Source organism: Oncorhynchus keta, chromosome 34 (assembly GCF_023373465.1).
Source record: "Oncorhynchus keta strain PuntledgeMale-10-30-2019 chromosome 34, Oket_V2, whole genome shotgun sequence".
Classification (NCBI taxonomy): domain Eukaryota; kingdom Metazoa; phylum Chordata; class Actinopteri; order Salmoniformes; family Salmonidae; genus Oncorhynchus; species Oncorhynchus keta.
The window spans coordinates 23,317,239-23,345,174 of NC_068454.1; the positions used below are offsets into that span (position 1 = coordinate 23,317,239).

The 27,936-nt window shown below is 44.6% G+C and overlaps 1 protein-coding gene across 2 annotated transcripts in view; it reads right to left on the minus strand.

Moving 5' to 3' along the window:
- The window catches only part of LOC118366829 (general transcription factor IIF subunit 2-like), a 33,202-nt gene extending 20,092 nt beyond the window's left edge, over positions 1–13,110 (minus strand). Inside the window, exons 1-5 of one of the 2 annotated variants that reach the window (XM_035749574.2) lie at positions 11,988–12,053; positions 11,374–11,483; positions 11,153–11,226; positions 10,869–10,887; positions 10,464–10,608 (exon numbers count right to left, since the gene is read on the minus strand). In XM_035749574.2, the coding sequence (XP_035605467.1) occupies positions 10,464–10,608; positions 10,869–10,887; positions 11,153–11,226; positions 11,374–11,483; positions 11,988–12,009 (370 nt within the window). In that variant the 5' untranslated portion in view covers positions 12,010–12,053. Of the gene's footprint in view, positions 1–10,463; positions 10,609–10,868; positions 10,888–11,152; positions 11,227–11,373; positions 11,484–11,987; positions 12,054–13,091 lie in introns of those variants that run through there. The other variant, XM_035749575.2, reaches the window with a different exon arrangement.
- Positions 13,111–27,936: the final 14,826 nt, after the last annotated feature.

The window sequence follows — 27,936 nt, forward strand, 5'->3', positions numbered from 1 at the left end:
CAGGCCCATCCATATTTGATGAGGTACCACTGTGCCTATTAGCTGTTAGCTCAGATTGGTGAACATCTCAGCCACAGGTGGCAAGGAGAGTGAGAAAGAGATGGAGGAAGTGGGGTAGAGGAAGAAGCAGTGGGATCAGGGAGAGAGGGGTGGGGATTAATACAGAACAAGAGAACAACAGAGAGAGGAAAATACAGAAATACAGAGAGCACACAGCTTATTAAAAAACAGAGGCAACCAATTAACAGATTAATATTCAGATTAATATTCACTGTTTGTCTCCACACTGACTTTCTTCCCTCTAATATACACACACACACACACACACACACACACACACACACACCGAGCTTGTTCCTTATGGCATTAGGTGTCTCCATGTCTATGCGTAACTAAGGGAAACAACTAACATTCCTAACCATCCTTTTACCCCTGGAATGATTCTAATGGACGGATCAACTACAGCCAACCTAGACTGACAAGAGGCCAAGGCTAGAGGGGAAAGAGGACTAGAGGGGAAAGAGGGCTAGAGGGGAAAGAGGGCTAGAGGGGAAAGAGTGCTAGAGGGGAAAGAGGGCTAGAGGGGAAAGAGGGCTAGAGGGGAAAGAGGGGAAAGAGTGCTAGAGGGGAAAGAGTGCTAGAGGGGAAAGAGTGCTAGAGGGGAAAGAGTGCTAGAGGGGAAAGAGTGCTAGAGGGGAAAGAGGGCTAGAGGGGAAAGAGGGAAAGAGGGGAAAGAGGGCTAGAGGGGAAAAGAGGGCTAGAGGGGAAAGAGGGAAAGAGGGGAAAGAGTGCTAGAGGGGAAAGAGTGCTAGAGGGGAAAGAGGGGAAAGAGGGGAAAGAGGGGAAAGAGGGGAAAGAGGGGAAAGAGTGCTAGAGGGGAAAGAGTGCTAGAGGGGAAAGAGTGCTAGAGGGGGAAAGAGGGCTAGAGGGAAAAGAGGGCTAGAGGGGAAAAGAGGGCTAGAGGGGAAAGAGGGCTAGAGGGGAAAGAGGGCTAGAGGGGAAAAGGGGAAAGAGGGCTAGAGGGGAAAGAGGGCTAGAGGGGAAAGAGGGCTAGAGGGGAAAGAGGGCTAGAGGGGAAAGAGGGAAAGAGGGCTAGAGGGGAAAGAGGGCTAGAGGGGAAAGAGGGCTAGAGGGGAAAGAGGGCTAGAGGGGAAAGAGGGGAAAGAGGGCTAGAGGGGAAAGAGGGCTAGAGGGGAAAGAGGGCTAGAGGGGAAAGAGGGGAAAGAGGGCTAGAGGGGAAAGAGGGCTAGAGGGGAAAGAGTGCTAGAGGGGAAAGAGGGCTAGAGGGGAAAGAGGGGAAAGAGGGGAAAGAGGGGAAAAGAGGGGAAAGAGGGGAAAGAGGGAAAGAGGGGAAAGAGTGCTAGAGGGGAAAGAGGGCTAGAGGGGAAAGAGTGCTAGAGGGGAAAGAGTGCTAGAGGGGAAAGAGGGCTAGAGGGGAAAGAGGGCTAGAGGGGAAAGAGGGCTAGAGGGGAAAGAGGGCTAGAGGGGAAAGAGGGCTAGAGGGGAAAGAGGGCTAGAGGGGGAAGAGAAAGAGAGAGGGTAGAGGGAGAAGAGGCAGAGAAAAGGATGAGAGGAGGAAGAGGCAGGGAGAAAGAGGGGGCAGAGAGAAGGGAGAGGGGGAAGAGGAGAGAGGCAGAAAGAGGGTAGAGGAAGAAGAGGCAGAGAGGGGGAAGAGCCCGAGAGAGGGAGGCATAGAGAAAGAGAGAGAGAAAAAGGCAAGGGGAGAGAGGAGCCATATGAATGGCAGAGAAAGGCAGATGAAAAGAGAAAGAAAGGCAGAGAAAGAGACAAACACACACAGCCGAATCAATCACTTTGTTAAGGAGCTGAGCCACATGCTGCGGTCTCTCTCAAATAAATCACCAGCCTTCAGTAAGCACTAAATAACCTAGAAACCTCGATATTCGAAAGAATCTGTACATTCTAAACAATATTTTTATGTTCTACACAGGCCCAATATATACACACACACTTGTACATCATCTATGTAGTACATACACTCCCTTCCACATGTATTTGGACAGTAAAGCTACATTTTAAAATGTGTCTCCAGAAAGCATTTTATATTTTAGAAGTAACTGTTCATAACAGGTGACAGTACAGAATTTCTGTTTTTATTTGAGGGTATGTTTATACATATCTGTTTTACCATTTAGAAATAAAGCACTATGTATCTAGTCCCCCAATTTGAAGAAGTAAGCTAATTGGACAAATTCCCTTACAGTGTAGGAATATACGCTATGTACGGTGCATTCGGAAAGTACTCAGGCACATTTTTGTAAAATGTTGATTGATTTACCAGTTTTTTCCCCCCTCAATCTACACGCAGTACCTCATAATAACGCAAAATCAGGTTTTTAGAAATGTTACAAAATGTATTCAGACCCGTTACTCAGTACTTTGTTGCACCTTTGGCAGCGATAACATCTTAGACTCTGCTTGGGTATAACACTACAAGCTTGGCACACCTGTATTTGTGGAGTTTCTCCCAGTCTTCTCTGTAGATCCTCTCAAGCTCTGTCAGGTTGAATTGGGAGCGTCGTTGCACAGCTATTTTCAGGTCCCTCCAGAGATGTTAGATCGGGTTCAAGTCAGGGCCACTCAAGGATATTCAGAGACTTGTCCCGAAGCCACTCCTGCATTGTCTTGGCTGTGTGCTTAGGGTCGTTGTCCTGTTGGAAAGTGAAGCTTCGCCCCAGTCTGAGGTCCTGAGCTGGAGTAGGTTTTCATCAAGGACCTCTCTGTACTGTGCTCCGTTCATCTTTTCTCTCGATCCTGACTTATCTCCCAGTCCCTGCCGCTGAAAAACATCCCCACAGCATGATGATGCCACCACCATGCTTCACCGTAGGGATGGTGCCAGGTTTCCTCCAGACGTGACACTTGGCATTCAGGCCAAAGAGTTTAATCTTGGTTTCATCAGACCGGAGAATCTTGTTTTTCATGGTCTGTGTCCTTTAGGTGCCTATTGACAAACTCAAAGCAGGCGGTCATGTGCTGCAGAGATGCTTGTCCTTATGGAAGGTTCTCCCACCTCCACAGAGGAACTCTGAAGCTCTGTCAGAGTGACCATTGGGTTCTTGGTCACCTCCCTGACCTAGGCCCTTCTCCCCCAATTGCACAGTTTGGCCGGGCGGCTAGCTCTAGGAAGAGTCTTGGTGGTTCCAAACTTCTTCCATTTAAGAATGATGGAGGCCATTTCGTTCTAGGGGACCTTCCATGCTGCAGACATTTTTTGGTAGCTTTCCCCAAATCTGTGCCTCGACACAATCATGTCTCGGAGCTCTACGGACACCTCCTTCAACCTCATGGCTGAGTTTTTGCTCTGACATGTAGTCAAATGTGGGACCTTATATTGACAGGTGTGTGCCTTTCCAAATCCTGTCCAATAAATTGAAATAACCACAAGTGAACTCCAATCAAGTTGTAGAAACATCAAGAATGATCAATGAAAATAGGATGCACCTGAGCTCAATTTCAAGTCTCATAGCAAAGGGTCTGAATACTTATATAAATAAGTTATTTTTTATTTGTAATACATTTTCTAAAATCTGTTTTCAGTTTGTCATTATGGGGTAGTGAGTGTAGATTGATAAGGATGTTTTTTTTTACAATTTAATCAACTTTAGAATCAGGCTGTAATGTAACAGAATGTGGAAAAAGAGGAAGAAAAACTCTGGACCACCTATAACTCCACACACAGAGTATACAAAGCTCTCCTCGCCCTCCATTTGGCAAATCTGACCATAATTCTATCCTCCTGGTTCCTGGTTACACGCAAAAAATAAAGCAGCGGGCACCAGTGACTAGATCAATAAAAAAGTGGTCAGATGAAGCAGATGCTAAGCTACTGGACTGTTTTGCTAGCACAGACTGGAACATGTTCTGGGATTCCTCCGATGGCATTGAGGAGCACACCCCATCAGTCATTGGCTTCACCAATAAGTGCATCGATGACGTTGTCCCCACAGTGACCGTACGACCCAACCAGAAGCCATGGATTACAGGCAGCAGCAGCGGCACTGAGCTAAAGCCTAGAGCTGCCGCTTTCAAGGAGTGGGACTCTCACCCGGAAGCTTAAGAAATCCTGCTATGCCCCCCCCCCCCGACAAACCATCAAACAGGCAAAGCATCAATACAGGACTAAGATCTAATCGTACTACACCGGCTCCGACGCTCGTCGGATGTGGCAGGGCTTGCAAACCATTACAGACTACAAAAGGGAAGCACAGCTGAGAGCTGCCCAGTGACACGAGCCTGTCAAACAAGCCAAACTACTTCTTTGCTCACTTCGAGGCAAATAACACAAACATGCATGAGAGCACCAGTTGTTCCAGGAAGACTGTGTGATCACGCTCGCCGCAGCCGATGTGAGTAAGACCTTTAAACAGGTCAACATTCACAAGGCCGCAGGGCCAGACGGATTACAGGACGTATACTGTGAACATGCACTGACCAACTGGCAAGTGTCTTCACTGACATTTTCAACCTCTCCCTGCCCAAGTCTAATACCAACATGTTTTAAGCAGACCACCATAGTCTTTGTGCCCAAGAACATTAAGGTAACCTGCCGAAATGACTATCAACCCGTAGCACTCACATTTGTAGCCATGAAGTGCTTTGAAAGGCTGGTCATGGCTCACATCAACACCATTATCCCAGAAACCCTAGACCCACTCCAATTTGCATACCGTCCTAACAGATCCACAGATGATGCAATCTCTATTGCACTCAGGACCGCCCTTTCCCACCTGGACAAAATGAACACCTATGTGAGAATGCTATTCATTGACTACAGCTCAGCGTTCGACACCATAGTGCCCTCAAAGCTCATCAATAAGCTAAGCTCTCTCTTTCTCTCTCTCTCTCTCGGAGGACCTGAGCCCAAGGACCGTGCCCCAGGACGACCTGACATGATGACTCCTTGCTGTCCCCAGTCCACCTGGCCATGCTGCTGCTCCAGTTTCAACTGTTCTGCCTTATTATTATTTGACCATGCTGGTCATTTATGAACATTTGAACATCTTGGCCATGTTCTGTTATAATCTCCACCCGGCACAGCCAGAAGAGGACTGGCCACCCCACATAGCCTGGTTCCTCTCTAGGTTTCTTCCTAGGTTTTGGCCTTTCTAGGGAGTTTTTCCTAGCCACCGTGCTTCTACACCTGCATTGCTTGCTGTTTGGGGTTTTAGGCTGGGTTTCTGTGAGATATCAGCTGATGTACGAAGGGCTATATAAATAAATTTGATTTGATTTGATCGTCTATGCATAGTCACTTATCTCTACCTACATGTACAAATGACCTCCATTACTTTGACTAACTGGTAACCCCGCACATTGACTCTATACCGGTACCCCCCTGTATATAGTCTCGTTATTGTTATTTTACTGCTGCTCTTTAATTACTTGTTACTTTTATTTCTTATTCGTATTTTTTTTAAACTGCGTTGTTAGTTAGGGGCTCCTAAGTAAGCATTTCACTGTAAGGTCTACCTACACCTGTTGTATTTGGTGCATGTGACAAATACAATTTGATTTGGTATACCATAGGTGGATGTACTGTACCTGCTCTTTATATGACAGACTGACCAGGTGAATCTACGTGAAAGCTATGATCCCTTATTGATGTCAAATGTTAAATCCACTTCAAATCACTGTAGATGAATGGACGGACAGGTTGAAGAAGGATTTCTGAGACATGGATTGCGTGTGTGCTTTTCAGAGGGTGAATGGGTAAGACAAAAGATTTAAGTCCTCCCTTTGAACGGTGTATGGTAGGTAGTAGGTGCAAGGCGCACCGGTTTGAGTGTGTCAAGAACTGCAACGCTGCTGGGTTTTTCACACTCAACAGTTTCCCGTTTGTATCAAGAATGGTCCACCACCTAAAAGACATCCAGCCAACTTGACACAACTATGGGAAGCATTGGAGTCAGCATGGTCCAGCATCCCTGTGGAATGCTTTTGATGCCTGAGGCTGTTCTAATGGAAAAATAGGATGCAATTCAATATTAGGAAGTTGTTCCTAATGTTTTGTACACTCAGTGTATATCAATGCAGACAGCGCTAATTGCGTCCATTAATGATGTCATTCCTACAGAAGCCATGCGCGGAATGTCAGTAGTAGTTGGTTCATGTAATTTTATGTCTAAGTGTTTTATTTTTTTCTGCTTTCTGCACAGCTCTGGCATGCAGCAGGTATTGATTAAGAGGTTGCTTAGCAACAGGCTACAGAAGCTGGCAGTGAATAGGCTCAGCTGCAAGTACTGTTAGAAAGCCATTCCTCCCTCTTGCGCTCTTTCTCTCACCCCCCCCCAACCAGCTCTCTTTTTTATCTTTCTCTCCCCCTCTCCTCTCTCCCGCTCTCTTCGTCTCTCTCCCACTCCTACAGGTTGTGGTTTTCTCAGTAAGTTTTTAATTGCAATTGGTCAGGGGTGAAACTACTTCCATCTAATGTTCCAGTAGTTTCAGAAGCTACGGTAAACAGAGCAGCCAGGTCTGGTGAGCAGAGCATAGAGATTCTCCCTGTAGAGAGAGAGACAGATCATTTTTAATAACACTCTGTATTCCGCTATTACTGTAGACACGCAGTCAGCCAAGACCCCTTTGACTCTGTAGATAATCATACTGCATTACACACAGCAGAAAGAGCCCACCTGTTGTGGAGTGGATGAGTGATGCTGATATACAGTACACAAATCAAGGCTGTCTCCTGAGTGCATCTAATTGCTTTGAGCAAAATTCCCCGCTGTCATGTTCGTCGTCGGTTTGTCTGTCTTCGCTGCCTCCATCTCTCATAGGATCAGATGCAGCTTGTAAGAAATGTAGCAGCCTGAATCCGAGGCAGTGAGCACGTTTGGGCCATCAGAGAGGTTACATTTTAGAGGCAGCCATCTTGGCACTATAGAAAAATCTTAAGCTAATTTCCTGCAATTATACACCTTTCTCCATGGAGCTGAGATTTTATTTAGCAGTTTTAAAGCAAATTTCCTACAATTCTATACATTTTGCCATGTAGCTGAGGAAATGTGGCAGTTTTAAAGTTAGTTTCCTGCAATTCTATGCATTTTTCCTTGGATAATGCTGCGTTATTTTGCTCAAACAAAATGAACACTGCTAAATGTCTTGTTTTGTGATTTTTCTATTCTCCCTGACAGTCAAGCTTTTCTTTAGGTAAAAAATCCCTGGTAAAGTGATACCATTTCAAGCCCAAAGTTTCATGTTTTCATTTTGGACCGGATTCATCACCGTGCCTGTTGTGTACAGTAGCCTACAGTATTCTAGGAAGAGGTCTTACCTAGCCCCATTCACCAAAAGTTCTGCAGTCAACACAATTATATTAACTACCAAGATCAAAAAGTGCCAAACCCCCTCAGACCTGCTCAGTTCTCTCTCCAGACAGTTTCCCTGCCCTCTCCTACTGGACATGTCTCTACTCTCCAGCTCAGCTCTAGATAGAAGAACTCATTCAATTCATCAAGCAAGGGCTGCTGCTGGAATAGAACAAATATGCAGTGTCTGATGGGCTGAGAAGCTGGGTGGATGTGCCAAGGCTGGTGTGAAAGCTACCAGCCCAGGTCCAGATGGACATCATCCAGCCAGAAGTGGCAGCATCGTATTGTTCAGGCAGGAAAAGTAATTGTTTCTCAGAGAGACAGTCACCTTTTGCTTTGCTCTCTCACAAAGGAGGCAAGTGTTGCCAGGAATAATCAGCAGGAAATGTTCACACAGAGTCAGCTGACTGAATAACTGCCTGCCTACTGTTCCACTATGCCCTCGATGGAATGTACACAGACCCTTTAGCATATACAGGTGAATTATAAAGCTAACTGATAGAATTCAAAATCTGTCAATTCCCTCAATGAGAATTTGAAGGCGAGTTTTCTGGATTTGAAAATCTTAACTCAGAATGGCTCACTCCGCATCACCATTTCCTGTAAACTTGCGGGCCACAATATCCTCATGGTGGACAGTTTTCACTCCACTACGCCGTATTTTTGACAGGAAGGAGGATTTTAATGAAAAAGCTGTGAAAATGTATTCTTGGTCTCAGCAACGGGGATACAAACCAAGAATGCTAAACCAGTCTCTCACCAAAGCAAAATCTCTGGAAAGAGAAAGTCTTCTCAAAACACACCCACAGGCCTAAAAAACCCAAGCAAAATTATTCTGTGCAGATCCTCTCAAGCTCTGGCAGGTTGGATGGGGAGCATTGCTGCACCGTTATTTTCAGGTTTCTCCAGTGATGTTTGATCGGGTTCAAGTCCGGGCTCTAGCTGGGCCACTCAAGGATATTCAGAGACTTGTCCCGAAGCCACTCCTGCATTCTTTTGGCTGTGTGCTTAGGGTCGTGGACCTGTTGGAAGTTGAACCTTCATCCCAGTCTGAGGTGCACTCTGGAGCAGGTTTTCATCATGCATCTCTCTGTACTTTGCTCCGTTTATCTTTGCCTCGATCCTGACTAATCTCCCAGTCCCTGAAAAACATCCCCACAGCATGATGCTTCCACCACCTTACTTTACAATAGGGATGGTGTCAGGTTTCCTCCAGACATGACGCTTGGCATTCAGGCAAAATAGTTTCATCCTGGATTCATCAGACCAGAGAATACTGTTTCTCATGGTCTGAGAGTCTTTGGGTGCCTTTTGGCAAAATGAAAGCGGGCTGTCGTCTTCCTTTTATTGAGGAGTGGCTTGTGTCTGGCCACTCTACCATAAAGACATGATTGGTGGAGCGCTGCAGAGATGGTTGTCCTTCTGGAAGTTTCTCCCATTTCTCCCAGGAAATCTAGAGCTCTGCCAGAGGGACCATCGGGTTCTTGGTCACTTCCCAGACCAAGCCCCCCACCCAATTGCTCAGTTTGGCCAGCTCTAGGAAGAGTCTTGGTGGTTCCAAACTTCTTCCATTTAGAATGATGGAGACCACTGTGTTCTTGTGGACCTTCAATGCTGCAGAAATGTTTTGGTACTCTTCCCCAGATCTGTGACCTGACACAATCCTGTCTCAGAGCTCTACGGACAATTCCTTTGACCTCCTGGCTTGGTTTTGCTCAGACATGCACAGTCAACTGTGGGACCTTATATAGACAGGTGTGTGCCTTTCCAAATCATGTCCAATCAATTGAATTTACCACAGGTGGATGCCAATCAAGTTGTAGAAACATCTCAAGGATGATCAATGGAAACAGGATGCACTTGAGCTCAATTTATAATCTCATAGCAAAGGGTCTGAATACTTATGTAAATAAGGTATTTCAGTTTTTTATTTGCAAAAAAATGTAAAACCCCATTTTCGTTTTGTCATTATGGGGTATTCTGAGTAGATTGCTGAGGATTTGTATTTTATTTTTAAATACATTTTAGAAGAGTGTAATGTAAGGGGTCTGAATACTTTCTGAACGCACTGTGAAAATGGTGTGTTTCTATGTTTCTCTGTGACATCACAAGGTAGGATTCAGTATATTTAAAAAAACATTTTCACTTTTGATGATGTCATTGGGTAGAACTTAACGTAATTTTTTTTCTTCTACAAAACGTAGAAATGCACCTTTTTACATAGTACCAGTCAAGGTTTGGTGTGAGTTGGTATATACACACCTGTTTTTCCACTATTCTTTGTCACCCTGATGAAGGCCGTTGTAGCCGCAACGCATTGGTGCACCACAAGCCTATGTCTCATGAGGGCAGCAGGTGGCCTAGCAATTAGAGAGGCGAGCCAGCAACCGAAAGGCTGCCAGTTCCAATCCCAGGTCTGACGGGAAATATCTTTTGGGAAGTAAGTTGGCAGGCGGAAGGGTTGCTGATATCAAGTCCTATATACCTGTTGTTGTGCCCTTGAGCAAACCCCACACAACAACAGCCCAATAATGGGAGCCCAGTGTGGCAGCCCCCTGCACCTTTACAAAAACATGGATCTGTGTCTTTCAGGGGTTAAAAGTAGAAGTCAAATGTCAGTTTGACCAACAAAGTGATCTTAATCAATTTATCTTTGTTCTATATTATTTCATCCAATGATCAAAGAGAACCTCATGGATTAACTATAAACCAAAGATGCACACCTCTCCTGTGTCTCCACAGTAGGCTGTTTAAAATAAAGTTGGGTATATCTATTTGATGAGAATTGTTTTATATAACATTTTAAAGGGTTAAAACATGAATAAGTCAGTGCATTAGAGTAATCGTAATAACTCTGTCTACAATAGAGCAAGGAAAAAACAGGAGTATAAAATAGTTTGTCGACATTTCAGCTACAGCTTTTAAGACAAGTCAACTGAAATAGGCCAAACGAGAAGTCTTGATGATGAATCTCTCCATTGCTTGAGAATGACGACCCAAATCTAATCTGATTAATCTCTTGAATATTTATGATTCACCAACTCAAAAGGCACCATATACCGCCAACTCAAAATGAAACATATCTCCATGGTGTTTTACCAGTACTAGAGCAGAGTAGGGCAGTAGTCTTACCTGCAGAGGTTTCAGTGTACACAGCCAGGGTCTGCCCCCCCACACTATGCATGGTGAATGGGTGGTCCCGGGGAGCTCGTACAGACACTGCCTTCTCTCCCAGGGCAGACAGGCTGGTTAGGTCCTCATTCAGGGTGAACGACACCTAAAGGAAACACCAGACCTTTGGATCCGCTAACATCCCAGCATGGATGCAGGCTTTTGTTAAAACCAAGCAGTTAAACCTCTGATTCAACTAATCATAGTCTATGAATCTATAAACATGACTTCCAATAATGAAAATTATGTTCTAATAATACAGCTACTGTTTTCTAAAACGCTTCCAAAAGTTTAAGGTATTACTGAGGACAAGGAACAGTGTATGGGTTTACAGTGACACCTTGTGGCAACAAGTAACATACTTACATCTGCTTTTCCTTGTTTCCTATGAGGGGAGGGGGAAATACATTTACTTTCAGTTAACTACAACATAGGCTACACTAATTGTCTCATTAGACAGCTGATTCCTGAAGAACCATGTTACTGAATTTCGGACCATTTATAACTAGCATCACCAACTACAAAATTGAGCATGATGTCCACTGCAAAAGTCAACATTTCTGTCTGGTAGTGTTGAACCCCTCTGAAAAGCAGTCACATGTTTTCAGTAATGAACAGATGTTGAGTTGTAGTTAATGGTCAGTGTTTACTTTACAATCTTGAGCTTTCCAATTTCTCCTTTTCCCGATGCTTTGGCCCACTGCTGGGCCAAGTACTTGGGAACCTGATTAGGTCAAACAAAAGTTCAAAAGAGACCGGAGGTTTTAATTTAGCTAGCCAAATGCTAGGCTATTCCTCAACAAAACCGTCAGGTGTGACCAATATGTGTATGGATATGACTTACCGTTTAATTAGATTTTAGGCAACATACCTTTACTAGCCATACACCGGTGTTTTGCTTAGCTCCGGTTAAATCAACCTCCGTTTTTTCAGACATAGCGGCAGAACCTTTGATGAGGTTCTTCAGGACACGTGAAGTTGCTAACAGTGGAGTCACAGACAGGTTACAGGAAATACAACGCACGAGAAACCTCACTTCGATCAATGAAGAGCACACTACAGCGGTGATGGATAATACACTCTGAATAACATTGTGCAAGTGTGAAAAGAGTTTATGGTGAATCTATACGTGGACCAGAATATTTGATCCCACTGGAATTCACAAATGCTTTATAAAAATACAGTATAAATCAGAGGTGGCACCAAGTCACTATTATTCGAGTCACACGCAAATTTCAAGTGACAAGGTCTCAAGTCGAGTCCCAAGTAGAACGGGTCAAAACTCAAGTCAAGTCGTGCATTCTAAGAGCCCAGTGACAAGTTTTCAAGTCAGGTCTCAAGTCAAGTAAAAAAAAAAATCTATACATGCAACAACTTGTTCAACTACAAATCATTGTCGTCTATTTACTGAGGCTACCAGACAGCCCTTTTCATTATTTTGTCTACAACACATTTTGATTTGCCTATGTTATGTAAAATAGGAACCTTGTGGCAGTTGTAAGGGCATGAAATCAGCAGAAGACAAGGCAGGTTGACATGCTCAGTGTATATTTATTTACAGGTCTTGGTGATCCAATGGTGAACGCGGGTTATATTTAATTAAGCAATAAGGCCCGACGAGGGGGTGTGCTATATGGCCAAAATACAAGGTCTGTTCTTAATTAGGGGAACCATACATAATTGGGGCGGCAGGGTAGCCTAGTGGTTAGGGCGTTGGACTAGTAACCGGAAGGTTGCAAGTTCAAATCCCCGAGCTGAAAAGTTACAAATCAGTCGTACAAATCTACATGGAACAATAATTTACTCTTATCCAACGTTCTGACTCCAAAGCGTGGAGCGCAGGCCACGTAGCCTATTTCGCTGTGCCCTGGGGCGCGCGCGCTCATATTACGCACAACCAGAATGACAGACATAGGACAAATGCCACGTTCAAAACAACTGGAAACTCGGACCTGGGAATTCAGACATTTCGACTTCCGAATTCAGTGCGCTCAAAACAACTGGAAATTCTGGAGAAAAAAAAACAAGCTCCGACTGGGAAAATCATTTGGAACGATCATCCAACTCGGGAACTTGGGCCTCTTTCTAGAGCTCCGACTTTCCGATCTGAAGATCACTGACGTCATGATTTGATTTCGTATTTTTCCGAGTTCCCAGTTGTGTTGAACGTAGCAACGGAACTCCGACATAACCTGTGAAATATGAACAAAGCAGTGGCGGTGTTGCCATTTAAGATGTGGGAGGATGATCATGAGCATGGTGTTATTTCTATTACAGCATACTGGATGACTGTCATTCATATTCCATTCACCCAGGTTAACATAACATCGATAGGTACTACATGATAATCAAATTTTCCCTATGCCCACATCATGAGGTTGCTAGCTACAATTTAGCCTATGAATGGAAGTTTACAACGGAGGTTGATAGAAATTTGAGTAATCAAGATGACAGACATTGACACATTCAATACCGCCTTGCACACTCTTGCCAGCATATAGCTGATCTAGGGTGTATTCATTAGTCTAGCAGTTGGAAACAAGAGTTTCTACTGGACAAATTCAGGTAAGTTTATCCCCGTTTCGTTACCTTTGCTTCTATTTCAAAATCGTTAGCAGAATCGGCGGAATGAATACACCCCTGTATACACGCAAACACAGTTCACTTTCATCGCAGCCACATACAAACTGCATGAATGATCACTTATATCGTTGTATTCCTTCACTCCTCCTCTCATCAGATCAAATCAAACTTTATTTGTCACATGCACCGAATACAACAACTGTAGACCTTACCGTGAAATGCTTACTTACAAGCACTTAGCCAACAGTGCAATTCAAAAAAGAGTTAAGAAAATATTTACCAAATAAACTAAAGTAAAAAATAATAAAAAGTAACAATAAAATGAAATAACGAGGCTATATGCAGGGGGTACTGGTACAGAGTCAATGTGAGGGGGTGCAGATTAGTTGAGGTCATTTGTACATGTAGTTAGGGGTGAAGTGATTATGCAAAGATAATAAACAGCGAGTAGCAGCACTTTACTTAACAAATGGGGGGGGGCGATATAAATAGTCTGGTGGCCATTTGATTAATTGTTCAGCAGTTTTATGGCTTGGGGGTAGAAGCTATTAAGGAGCCTTTTGGTCCTTGCCATGTGGTAGCAGAGAAAACAGTCTATGACGGGTGACCCAATTTTGGGGGATTTCCTCTGACATAGGTCCTGGATGGCAGGAAGCTCGGCCCCAGTTATCTACTGGGCCATACGCACTTCCCTCTGTAGCACCTTATGGTCAGATGCCGAGCAGTTGCCATACCAGGTGGTGATTTAACTGGTCAGCATACTCTCGATGGTGCAGCTGTAGAACTTTTTGAGGATATGGTGACCCCTGCCAAATCTTTTCAGTCTCCTGAGGGGGAAAAGGTGTTGCCATGCCCTCTTCATGACTGTCTTGGTGTGTTTGGACCACAATAGTTCGTTGGTGATGTGGACACCAAGGAACTTGAAACTCTCGACCCGCTCCAATATAGCCCCGTCGATGCTAACGGGGGCCTGTTCAGCCTGCCATTTTCTTTAATACACGATCAGCTCATTTGTCTTGCTCACACTGAGGGAGGTGTTGTTGTCCTGGCACCACACTGCCAGGTCTCTGACCTCCTCCCTATAGGCTGTCTCATCGTTGTCGGTGATAAGTCCTACCACTGTTGTGTCGTCAGCAAACTTAATGATGGTGTTGGAGTCGTGTTTGGCCATGCAGTCATAGGTGAGTAGGGAGTACAGGAGGGGACTAAGTACACACCCCTGAGGGGACCCAGTATTGAGGATCAGCGTGGAAGATGTGTTGTTGCCTACCCTTACCATCTGGGGGCAGCACAGCAGGAAGTCCAGGATCCAGTTGCAGAGGTGTTTAGTCCCAGGGTCCTTAGCTTAGTGATGAGCTTCATGGGCACTATGGTGTTGAACGCTGAGCTGTAGTCAATGAATAGCACTCTCTCATAGGTGTTCCTTCTGTCCAGGTGGGAAAATGCAGTGTGGAGTGCAATTGAGATTGTGTCATCTGTGGATCTGTTGGAGCGGTATGCGAATTGGAGTGTTCTAGGGTATCCGGGAGGGATGCTGTTGATGTGAGCCATGACCAGCCTTTCAAAGCAATTCATGAGTGCCACGGGGCGGTAATCATTTAGGCAGGTTACCTTCGCTTCCTTGGCCACAAGGACCATGGTGGTCTGCTTGAAACTGTAGGTATTACAGACTCGGTCATTGAAGACACTTGCCAATTGGTCCGCGCATGCTTTGAGTACACGTCCTGGTAATTAATCTGGCCCCGCGGCTTTGTGAATATTGACCTGTTTAATGTTCCTGCTCAAAGAGAGAGTTGTCAGACAGTCATCCAGAACAGCTGGTGCTCTCGTGCATGCTTCAGTGTTGTTTTCCTCGAAGCGGGCAAAAAAGGTATTTAGCTCGTCTGGTAGGCTCGCGTCACTGAGTAGCTCGCGTCTGGTCTAGCTTTAGCTCGATGCGGATGTTGCCTGTAATCCATGGCTTCTTGTTCGGGATATGTAGGTACGGTCACTGTGTGGACTACGTCGTCGATACACTCACTGATGAAGCCGATGACCGAGGTGGTATACTCCTCAGTGCCTTTGGATGAATCCTGGAACATATTCCAGGCTGTGCTAGGAAAACTATCCTGTAGTGTAGCATCTGCGTCATCTTACAACTTCTGTATTGCGCGAGTCACTGGCACTTCCTGCTTTAGTTTTTTCTTGTAAGCAGCAATCAGGAGGATAGAATAACGGTCAGATTTGCCAAATGGAGGGTGTGGGAGAGCTTTGTATGCATCTCCGTGTGTGGAGTAAAGGTGGTCTAGAGTTTTTTTCTCCTCTGGTTGCAAATGTGACATGCTGGTATAAATGAAATAAAAACGGATTTAAGTATGCCTGCATTGAAGCCCCCGGCCACTAGGAGTGCCGCGTTTGGATGAGCATCTTCTTGTTTGCTTATGGCCTTATAGTTGGTTGAGTGCGGTCTTAGTGCCAGCATCGGTTTGTGGCGGTAAATAGACGGCTACGAATAATATAGATGAGAACTCTCTTGGTATATAGTGTGGTCTACAGCTTATCATATGGTACTCTACCTCAGGTGAGCAATATACCTCGAGACTTCTTTTCTCTTCGCTTGTGGATAGCTTCCTGAGTTTCCTGTGACCAGATGAAAAATTGCTTTCCAAGCCAAACCTTCATATCATAACCACTACACACAGCTTACATCATCCTACATTGTTGTCGCCATATTAACATCATAGTCAACATAACTACTAGAACTAACGTGCTTTAACCCCCTACAATCAGTACAGTATAGTCAGCAGCAAGCAGTTTAGCAGTTACACCGGCGGGTCCCAGTGGCAATAAATTATTCACAGAGGAGTATGGTCCTCCCCTTCCTCCTCTGAGGAATCTCCACTGGAACAAAGGAAACCATACATTGAATTAAATAAACAGAACTTCTACCTCATGAGTCTTGTGAATTTTCATGAGCACAATAAAAAAAGCACTCTCCACTGACGGGAGTTTGTAGAGCGCAGGTGAAAAGCCGCGCCTGTGGTGCATCTTTGCCACAGTAATAATTCATTTTAAACCAATTCCAAATGCATTAAATGATACATTTCAAGACGTTGTTACATACCAAAATACCAGTAGACCTATGCTAGTAATTTTTGCCCTATTGCTGATGAGCTTGCAAAGTATTCTTGATCAACAAACTGTTTTTTGGCGCTGCATATTCATTTATTATGGCAATCCTTTCTTCCTATAATTTGAAGTTTGCGCTGTGCCCGATCCTATATCCATACAGCAAATCGTCAATCTGTTTGCTTGTTTACCACCCTACCTGTGTTGATTGACAGTTTATTGGTCCAATCAGAGTGCCGAGTGTAAGTTTCACTAGCCAATCTGTTTCAGTTTTTTTGCAAGGGCGTTGCTGCGGCTACTGTCTTTGGCAGCATGTAGAGTATTCCACGTTGACTCTGTGCAACAAAATGAGTGATAAAACATTACAAAACCTGGACAAATAAATTAAAGTAATTGAGTCCCAAATCTTGAGGCTCCAAGTCCAAATCAAGTCTCAAGTTATGTTATTGTCTATCAATTCCAGTCTCATAAAAACATTCGTGACTGGAGTCAGCAACCAGTCCAAGTCATGTGATTCAAGTCCACAACTCTGGTATAAATACAGTTCAACTCCAGATGTTCACTCTATGATTTAATGACATTAGCTAATTTACCACTAGATGGAGCTGTTCCACATGACTCGATTAAGGGAAGGGAGCAACTTCAATCACAATTGGGCTGCTGAGGCAGATATGTAGGCCTGCCTGTATGTCTGTAGGGTATTTATGTGGATAACCTGAACATTGGAGTTCTCAACTATAACTATTTTGAGCTTAGACCACCAGGTCAACACTATCACCTGTTGCTCCTGATGTTGTTGACTAGGCACATTTCCTCTGTGCCTCAGAGATCTCTCACCACATTGTGACCCAGTAGCACCATGTCCTGGTCCACACAAACCTCTGACTCCTAAAGGACTGATCTCAGAGCCTCTCGCCTGCCTACCTTTCACCACCTTAACATTTACCTTAAAACCCTTCACCACATCAGGGCACTTCCCCCACAGACTTCCCTCAGCCTGGCAGGTCTTACCTTCGTTATGGGAGTGTGTCGAAAGGCTATAAACAAGGACAGAGGCAAACAGATCATGCAGTTACTGTACAGTAGCATCCACACAGGCACACACTCAAGCTCGAGCACATACACATGAATGTATGCACAAACATGCATACATACAGGACAATTGCAAGATACACGCTTTCAGGACCAGTCGGGCTGATACAACATAGTGTGATTGGCAGTACTATGGAGAATACCTGGCGTATACTCAAGAGTTCCTACTCAGTAGATTCTCCACATCTTTTTCGCAGGGCTCAGATTTCACTCTGGCTGTCTCTGTGGTTTTTCTTCAGACCTGAGAGAAGTGTTGACAGACCTCCTCAAACCCTAAATTAACACTGCCATGGTCATGACTCAGGCCTTTGATTCCCCTATCAGGGTCAACATTACTTTGAGGTTTGCATTTATGTAATTGCGAGAGAGAGGATTTTGCTTCATTCACCAGTCTATCGTTGCTTCGGTTCATAAACTCTCTATTTTCCTATCACTCACTGCAGGATGAGAAGGATGGACCATTCATAAACATTCATAAACATTATTAGATTCAGTTAGCTAGGCAGCGTAGCTACATGATGCAATACTTCCCAGACTCATAAATCTATATATGAAGGGCCAAATTAAATCATGCTATGGTCGCTTAATTTACTGTTATGTTTTCAAAGAAAGAGAGCAATGTTGTTTTACACAGAACTACATATTTGTGTAAAGTACGCTGGTTGGCACTGTATACTGTAATAGTCTTGTTAATTTGAAAGACTATCAGTCAGATATCTTTTATTTTTTCCTTGCTGTCAAGTCAGTGATATCTGTGAAATGTATAAGTGCTAACTGAGATGTGTGTTTATGAAGTGGCGCCATGTAAGAGCTTGAACAGGTTGTTTCAGGTGTGTTTAACTTACCTCTGTTGATTGATCATCTAACAGAGATGTAATATGTCCCTGTCTCTGTCACTCGGATCAGCCTCTGCCCTCCTTTCTCCTCTGGACTAGAAAGACAGGTCCAAGGAGCAGGATCAGAACAGTATGTCTAACTGACTGGTCATGTACTGGTGATCACTGTGGGGACAATAGACTCCACAATAGCATATGCATTGGTTGAAACTCAATGTCAAATTCAAATCTCCCTACCATTATATCTAAGCCAATATGACAATGTCGATGAACATTTGCAAATCAACTAGACTGGAGGTACACAACACACCCGCCTCTCGCCATAAGCCATCTGGCCGTTACCGAGAACCACATACCAGATTATTGAACAGGATTTTGAACAGGGTCGTTAGCATTAGAAAAAAATAACAATTCTTGCCCGACCTAGCTCAATATCTATGCGACCTAGCTCAATATCTAAACTTCCGATAAGGACACTACAGCATCTGGTGACTACAGTGACCGGAAACATGAACAAATACAAACAGTGTAGCTATTCCCTCCGCAAGGAAATCAAACAAGCTTAGCGTCAGTATAGAGACAAAGTAGAGTCACAATTCAACGGCTCAGACACGAGAGGTATGTGGCAGGGTCTACAGTCAATCACGGACTACAAAAGGAAAACCAGCCCCGTCGCGGACCACGATGTCTTGCTCCCAGACAAACTAAACAACTTATTTGCTCGCTTTGAGGACAATACAGTGCCACTGATACAGCCCGCTACCAAAACCTGCGGGCTCTCCATCACTGCAGCTAATGTGAGTAAAACATTTAAACATGTTAACCCTCGGAAGGCTGCCGGCCCAGACGGCATCCCCAGCCGCGTCCTCAGAGCATGCGCAGACCAGCTGGCTGGTGTGTTTACGGACATATTCAATCAATCCTCATCCCAGTCTGCTGTTCCCACATGCTTCAAGAGGGCCACCATTGTTCCTGTTCCCAAGAAAGCGAAGGTAACTGAGCTAAATTACTATCGCCCCGTAGCACTCACTTCTGTCATCCTGAAGTGCTTTGAGAGACTAGTCAAGGACAATATCACCTCCACCCTACCTAACACCCTAGACCCAGTCCAACTTGCTTACTAACCCGATAGGTCCACAGACAACGCAATCACACTGCACACTGCCCTAACCCATCTGGACAAGAGGAATACCTATGTAAGAATGCTGTTCATCAACTACAGCTTAGCATTTAACACCATAGTACCCTCCAAACTCGTCATTAAGCTCGAGACCCCGCCCTGTGCAACTGGGTCCTGGACTTCCTGACGGGCCACCACCAGGTGGTGAGGGTAGGAAACAACATCTCCCCCCCGCTGATCCTCAACACTGGGGCCCCACAAGGGTGCGTTCTCAGCCCTCTCCTGTACTCCCTGTTCACCCATGACTGCGTGGCCATGCACGCCTCCAACTCAATCAAGTTTGCAGATGACACTACAGTGGTAGGCTTGATTACCAACAACAATGAGACAGCCTACAGGGAAAGGTGAGGGCCCTCGGAATGTGGTGTCAGGAAAATAACCTCACACTCAAATGTCAACAAAACAAAGGAGATGATCGTGGACTTCAAGAAACAGCAGAGGGAGCAGCCCCCTATCCACATCGACAGGACAGTAGTGGAGAAGGTGGAAAGTTGAATGTTTTGGGGGGCTTCCTCTGATACCGCCTAGTCTTTAGGTCCTGGACAGCAGGAAGCTTTGCCCCAGTGTAGTACTGGGCCATACGCACTACCCTCTGTAGCTCCTTATGGTCAAATGCTGAGCAGTTGCCATAACAGGCAGTGATGCATCAGGTCAGGATGCTCTCTATGGTGCATCTGTAGTACATTTCAGTCTCCCCTGTCGTGCCCTCTTCACAACTTTCTTGGTGTGTTTGGACCATGATAGTTTGTTGGTGATGTGGACATCAAGGAACTCTCGACCCGCTCCATTTCAGCCCTGTCGTTGTTTGTCTTGCTCACATTGAGGGAGAGGTTGTTATCCTGGCACCACACTGCCAGGTCTCTGACCACCTCCTTATAGGCTGTCACATCATTGTCCGTGATCAGGCCTACCACTGTCGTGTCGTCAGCAAACTTAATGATGGTGTAGGAGACGTGCTTGGCCACGCAGTCGTGGGTGAACCGGGAGTACAGGAGGGGACTAAGCACACACCCCTGAAGTGCTCCAGTGTTGAGGATCAGGGTGGCAGATGTGTTGTTGCCTACCCTTACCACCTGGGGGAGGCCCGTCAGGAAGTCTTGGATCCAGTTGCAGAGCGAGGTGTTTAGTCCCAGGTCCTTAGCTTAGTGATGAGCTTTGTGGATACTATGGTGTTGAACGCTGAGGTGTAGTCAATGAACAGCATTCTCACATACAGTGGGGAGAACAAGTATTTGATACACTGCCGATTTTGCAGGTTTTCCTACTTACAAAGCATGTAGAGGTCTGTAATTTTTTATCATAGGTACACTTCAACTGTGAGAGACAGAATCTAAAACAAAAAAACAGAAAATCACATTGTATGATTTGTAAGTACTTAATTTGTATTTTATTGCTTGACATAAGTATTTGATACATCAGAAAAGCAGAACTTAATATTTGGTACAGAAACCTTTGTTTGCAATTACAGAGATCATACATTTCCTGTAGTTCTTGGCCAGGTTTGCACACACTGCAGCAGTGATTTTGGCCCACTCCTCCATACAGACCTTCTCCAGATCCTTCAGGTTTCGGGGCTGTCGCTGGGAAATACGGACTTTCAGCTCCTTCCAAAGATGTTCTATTGGGTTCAGGTCTGGAGACTGGCTAGGCCACTCCAGGACCTTGAGATGCTTCTTACAGAGCCACTCCTGAGATGCCCTGGCTGTGTGTTTCGGGTCGTTGTCATGCTGGAAGACCCAGCCACGACCCATCTTCAATGCTCTTACTGAGGGAAGGAGGTTGTTGGCCAAGATCTCGCGATACATGGCCCCATCCATCCTCCACTCAATACGGTGCAGTCGTCCTGTCCCCTTTACAGAAGAGTATCCCCAAAGAATAATGTTTCCACCTCCATGTTTCACGGTTGGGATGGTGTTCTTGGAGTTGTACTCATCCTTCTTCTTCCTCCAAACACGGCGAGTGGAGTTTAGACCTAAAAGCTCTATGTTTGTCTCATCAGACCACATGACCTTCTCCCATTCCTCCTCTGGATCATCCAGATGGTCATTGGCAAACTTCAGACGGGCCTGGACATGCGCTGGCTTGAGGAGGGGGACCTTGCGTGCGCTGCAGGATTTTAATCCATGACGGCGTAGTGTGTTACTAATGGTTTTCTTTGAGACTGTGGTCCCAGCTCTCTTCAGGTCATTGACCAGGTCCTGCCGTGTAGTTCTGGGCTGATCCCTCACCTTCCTCATAATCATTGATGCCCCACGAGGTGAGATCTTGCATGGAGCCCCAGACTGAGGGTGATTGACCGTCATCTTGAACTTCTTCCATTTTCTAATAATTGCGCCAACAGTTGTTGCCTTCTCACCAAGCTGCTTGCCTATAGTCCTGTAGCCCATCCCAGCCTTGTGCAGGTCTACAATTTTATCCCTGATGACCTTATACAGCTCTCTAGTCTTGGCCATTGTGGAGAGGTTGGAGTCTGTTTGATTGAGTGTGTGGACAGGTGTCTTTTATACAGGTAACGAGTTCAAACAGGTGCAGTTAATACAGGTAATGTGTGGAGAACAGGAGGGCTTCTTAAAGAAAAACTAACACGTCTGTGAGAGCTGGAATTCTTACTGATTGGTAGGTGATCAAATACTTATGTCATGCAATAAAATGCTAATCAATTACTTAAAAATCATACAATGTGATTTTCTGGATTTTTGTTTTAGATTCCGTCTCTCACAGTTGAAGTGTACCTATGATGAAAATTACAGATCTCTACATGCTTTGTAAGTAGGAGAAAATACTAAATTGGCAGTGTATCAAATACTTGTTCTCCCCACTACAGGTCTGTAGCAGTTTGGTTCTAGAGTGTCTCCCCCTTTTTTACATTTTTATTTTATTTTATTTTGGCATTTTCCAATTAAGAACATTCAAAACAAAAGTGAAAAGATATTAGACAACGATAGGACAAAGTGATAGTAACAGACGAACGTAACAGAAATAAATTATAATTATAGTTATATAAACAAACATACAATAATAAAAAATCATATAAAAAAATTATTGTAATTTTTTTTACAAATAACGAGACATTGGATCACCTGCCGTAGGCTACATAATATACATTACGTGTGAAACATTATGTGAGGATTATATATAGATTCAATCAATGAGATGTGGGGGGAGATTCTCCATATAGTCAAAAGGTTGCCAAATTCTGTAAAATGTCTTTAACTTATTCCTCAAGCAGTAAGTGATTTTCTCCAAAGGGATACAACTATTAACTTCCGAAAGCCACATTGCAACTGGCATGGAGGAATCCAATTTCCATTTCAAGGCAATACATTTCTTGGCAATCGCTAGCAATATTTCTGTTAGCTTTATAGTATGGCTTTGCCTAAGATTGGTGTTAGTAAAGTTACCCAGTAAGTCCATCCATTTACAAAGGTCAACCTCCACCTTTCGCAACAAACTGGCCAGATTGAGTTTATAGAGGTTGTTCAGATTACCATCCACCATTATGCCCAAATATGTGAAGCCCATAGGCGACCATCTAAAAGGAAACTTGTGCTTGATGGTATGATGGTTAAAGACAGAAAATTGTAAGATTTCGCTTTTATCAAGATTGACCTTATATCCAGATAAAGAACTATAACACTGTAGTAGGATCTGCAAGTGAGAGAGGGAGTGTTCTGGGTTTGTTAGGAATAAGACAAGGTCGTTCGCAAAGAGTGATAATTTATGGGTATGGGGGCCCACCTCAAAGCCATGTATGTCAGGGCACGTTCTAATAGCCTCAGCCAACGGTTCGATGGCGAGGGCAAAGAGGTGGGGGCTAATTGAGCAACCTTGGCTGTTCCCCCTATAAAGAGGGAAAGAGGAGGAAGTAATCCCATTGGTAGCAATCCTAGCTTTAGGAGATTTGTAGAGTGATTTTATCAAATTTACAAACACGGTACCTAAACCGAACTTTTCCAAGACGCGAAAGAGGTATGGCCATTCAACCCTATCAAAGGCCTTTTCAGCATCGAGGGAGACTGCGACACCAGGTATTTTGTTTTTGTTAGCAAGGTGAATTATATCAAAGAACCTTCTGAGATTATTGGAGGACAATCTATTAATTATGAAGCCAGTCTGAACTGGGTTGACCAACAGGGGAAGACATGACTCCAGTCTCTTAGATAGCATCTTGGTGACCAGTTTACAATCTGTGTTAAGGAGAGAGATTGGTCTATAGGAGGCGCACTTTAGCGGGTTTTTCCCGTTCTTGTGGATTACAGTAATCACTGCTTGAGAGAAGGACTCTAGAAAGCAGTTGTCTTCTCTGGCTTTTTAAGTACCTCCATAAGGTAGGGGACCAACAGCTCCCTAAATTCTTTATAGAACTCTGGAGGGAAGCCATCCTCCCCAGGAGATTTATTAGAAGGTAAGGATTTAATGGCCTCCAACAATTCAGGGACTGAGAAGTGTTCACTCAGGCGCTCGCTGTCTTCCCCCGACAGGCATGGGAGGTTGAGAGAGGAGAGAAAGGAGTCTATCTCTGATAGATCATCGCTTGATTGGGAAGTGTAGAGGTCTTCATAGTATTTCTTAAAAGGGTCGAAAGATAACTCTTTAGTGAGAGTTTCTATGGCATTAATTGTCCTCTTACTTTCCTCTGCTTTCAGTTGCCATGCTAATACTTTGTGAGCTTTCTCTCAAAGCTCATAATAACGCTGTTTTGATTTAGGGATGGCCCTCTCAGCTTGATATGTGTTCAGAATATTATATTTAAGTTTTTTATTTACCAAAAGCCTGTATAGATCTTTAGTCGGGCCTCTTTGGTAGGTTTTCTCTAGCTCGGAGATTTCAGATTCAAGAGCACTCAGTTCCGCACCGTGTTTTTTCTTCAGCCCTTTAGTATAGGAAATAATCTGTCCCCTCAGGTAGGCCTTCAATGTGTCCCAAAGAATGAAGCTGTCAGGAGCAGAGGGTTTGTTTGTCAAAGTAAAAATATTGATCTGCTCTTTGATGAATGCACAAAATTCAGGTTGCTTTAGAAGTGTAGAATTTAGTCTCCATCTATATGCTCCATTTACCTTGGTAGGGATGGAGATTGATAATACCAGAGGAGAATGGTCACTAAGCAATCTGGGGAGATACTCGACATCTAACACTCTATGAAACAGTTGTGTGGAAAGTAAAAAGTTATCTATGCGTGTGTGTGTCTTGTGTGGGTGTGAATAAAAAGAGTAGTCCCTATCCTTTGGGTGCAACTGTCTCCAGATGTCTAGTAAATTGAGATCTTTCATGAATGACATGGTGAGCTTGCCGGCTTTGGTAAGAAGTGAGGGTTTATCAGAAGACCTATCAAGAACTGTATCTAAGCAAAAATTAAAATCTCCTCCAACCAGTAGCCATCCTGGTGGTGCTTGAGCATCCTGAAGGAAGACATTCTGAATAAACATATGGTCATCGAAGTTAGGAGCATAAATATTCAATAGGGTCCAAGACTCTGAAAACATATGCCCCTGCACCAAAACAAACCTGCCAGAGGGATCAGAGATGGTGTTGTTGACGCAGAAGGGGATGTGTCTACTTATCAAAATTGCAGTTCCTCTTGCTTTTGAGTTAAAAGAGGATGCGAAAAACTTGTCCTACCCATTCCCTCTTCAATTTCTTGTGTTCACTGGCTGTAAGATGTGTTTCTTGTAAAAACACAATGTCAGCCTTTAATTTCTTAAGGTATGTATAGACTATTTTCCTTTTAATCGGGCTGTTAAGACCTTTTACGTTGAATGTGACATATTTTAGTGGATTAAGCATAGGTTGGGTTTCAAATATGTAACTGAATAGAAATCTATCATATGCAGATAATTAGGAAATGTTTCAACTTTGGTTTGAGCACAAAAGTGACCAGTGTGTCTCTTTAAGAAGGAAACAATAAACATAGAAAAAAGGAAGAAAAATAAAAAAATAATAATACAAATCCCACCCACCCCGATTGTCAGACTAGAACAACAGTCCCAACAATCAAACATGAATACATTTACATTTACATTTTACATTTAAGTCATTTAGCAGACGCTCTTATCCAGAGCGACTTACAAATTGGTGCATTCACCTTATGACATCCAGTGGAACAGCCACTTTACAATAGTGCATCTAAATCTTTTAAGGGGGGGGGGGGTGAGAAGGATTACTTTATCCTATCCTAGGTATTCCTTAAAGAGGTGGGGTTTCAGGTGTCTCCGGAAGGTGGTGATTGACTCCGCTGTCCTGGCGTCGTGAGGGAGTGTGTTCCACCATTGGGGAGCCAGAGCAGCGAACAGTTTTGACTGGGCTGAGCGGGAACTGTACTTCCTCAGTGGTAGGGGAGGCGAGCAGGCCAGAGGTGGATGAACGCAGTGCCCTTGTTTGGGTGTAGGGCCTGATCAGAGCCTGGAGGTACTGAGGTGCCGTTCCCCTCACAGCTCTGTAGGCAAGCACCATGGTCTTGTAGCGGATGCGAGCTTCAACTGGAAGCCAGTGGAGAGAGCGGAGGAGCGGGGTGACGTGAGAGAACTTGGGAAGGTTGAACACCAGACGGGCTGCGGCGTTCACTTGTAGAGGTACGTTGCTGCTCGCTTTCCATCTTGCTCTTACGAGCTAAACCTTGGCGTAAACTAAAACCTGTGAGCTCTCTAAATTGAAAACAAACGTTGTGAATAGATATTTATGGCTGAATATTTACTGCCCACGGTAAGGGCTGCTTGAGTCTCTTTACGAAAGATTAACATAAATTAGGGGGAAAGCAGTGGGCCTAAACCCACTTATTGCTTCGCCCAGTAGATATGGACTAAACCAAAATATACTCTCCTGTAAATGTAATAGAACTCACCCCGGGAAGATACGGTTAGTCCCACTGCTTTCCCCCTCATTTATGTTAATCTTTCGTAAAGAGACTCAAGCAGCCCTTACCGTGGGCAGTAAATATTCAGTCATTAATATCTATTCACAACGTTTGTTTTCAATGTACAAATCAATTAAAGTGACCGTGAGATACCAGCAGTTCAATCCGGATAAGAGAAAACAAACGAACTGCATTTTATCCCCCAGAGAGACCGTCCTGGCTCAGACTCAGACGTTGCTCAGTTCTTTGAGAAAAGTGTGCACTTCTCCCGGTGTGTTGAAGAGATGGCTTCGGCCCTTGTACTGAACTTTCATCCGCGCAGGGTGGATGAGGTAGCCGGTGATGTTCTTCTCCTTCAGTGCTTTGGCGGCAGGTCTGAACTGCTTGCGGCGTCTGGCGAGGTCCGCGCTCATATCCGGGGAAAGGCTGACCCTCTTCCCATCGATGGCGATGTCCCCTTTGGCTCTTGCGAGTTGCAGTATCTTCTCTCTGTCTTGGAAACGGAGGAACCTGATCAGGACGGCTCGTGGGGGCTCATCTGGCCGGGGTTTCGGCGCTGATGTTCTGTGGGCGCGTTCGATTTCCAGCGGCTTGGTGAAGTTGGTTATGCCTAGGACCTCCGGGATCCATTAAGTGAAGAAACGGACCGGGTCACGGCCCTCGCTGTCCTCTTTCAATCCCACCACGCGGATATTACTACGTCTACTCTGGTTCTCCATCTGATCTACTTTGTTTTTGAGGTAGGCATTGTCCTTTTGCAGTTGTGTCAAGACCTGGTCATGTCTAGCGATGGTATCTTCAACTGTGCTAATGCGCAGCTCTGCCTCAGTCGTTCTCAAAAGGAGATCATTCATGGAGGATTTCAGGTCGTCAATGGAAGAATGGAGTTCAGCCGATTTCTTATCGATTTTCAGAGAAAGACCTCTGTTACCATCCTGAATTTCCCGGAGGAGAGTAGCCAGCATGTCGGCAGGCTCGCAAGAGGCTGCTGAGAGCAACAGTCTGGAACTGTCGTCTGAGTTATGAGGGCTAATGCTAATCTTGCTAGCTGTAGCGTTATCGTTATCTTGGGAATCAACAACGTTTGGTCGTCCTTCTTGCCTCTCGGTCGGAGGTCCATGGCTCTTTGGGAAGGTAAGTACTTGACAATTTATCAGCCGATGTTAGAATATTGTTTCAACGTTGTTATTTAGGTAAAGATAGAATAACTTTGAAGAGCTCGGTTTGTCAACGTCTGCTCAGCTCCGCGGCATCACGTGTCTCCCCTTTGAAGAGGGGGATGACCGCGGCAGCTTTCCAATCTTTGGGGATCTCAGACAATACGACAGAGGTTGAACAGGCTAGTAATTGGGGTTGCAACAATTAATTTTAAAAAGAGAGTTTCCAGATTATCTAGCCCGGCTGATTTGTAGGGGTCCAGATTTGGGTGAAGGAGAAATGGGGAGGCTTGGGCAAGTTGCTGTGGGGGTGCAGGGCTGTTGACCGGGGTAGGGGTAGCCAGGTGGAAAGCATGGCCAGCCGTAGACAAATGCTTATTAAAATTCTCAATTATCGTTGATTTATCGGTGGTGACGGTGTTTCCTAGGCTCAGTGCAGTGGGCAGCTGGGAAGAGGTGCTCTTATTCTCCATGGACTTTACAGTGTCCCAGAACGTTTTTGAGTTTGTCTTACAGGATGCAAATTTCTGTTTGAAAAAGATAGCCTTTTCTTTCCTAACTGCTTGTGTATATTGGTTCCTAACTTCCCTGAAAAGTTGCATATCTCGGGGGCTATTCGATGCGAATG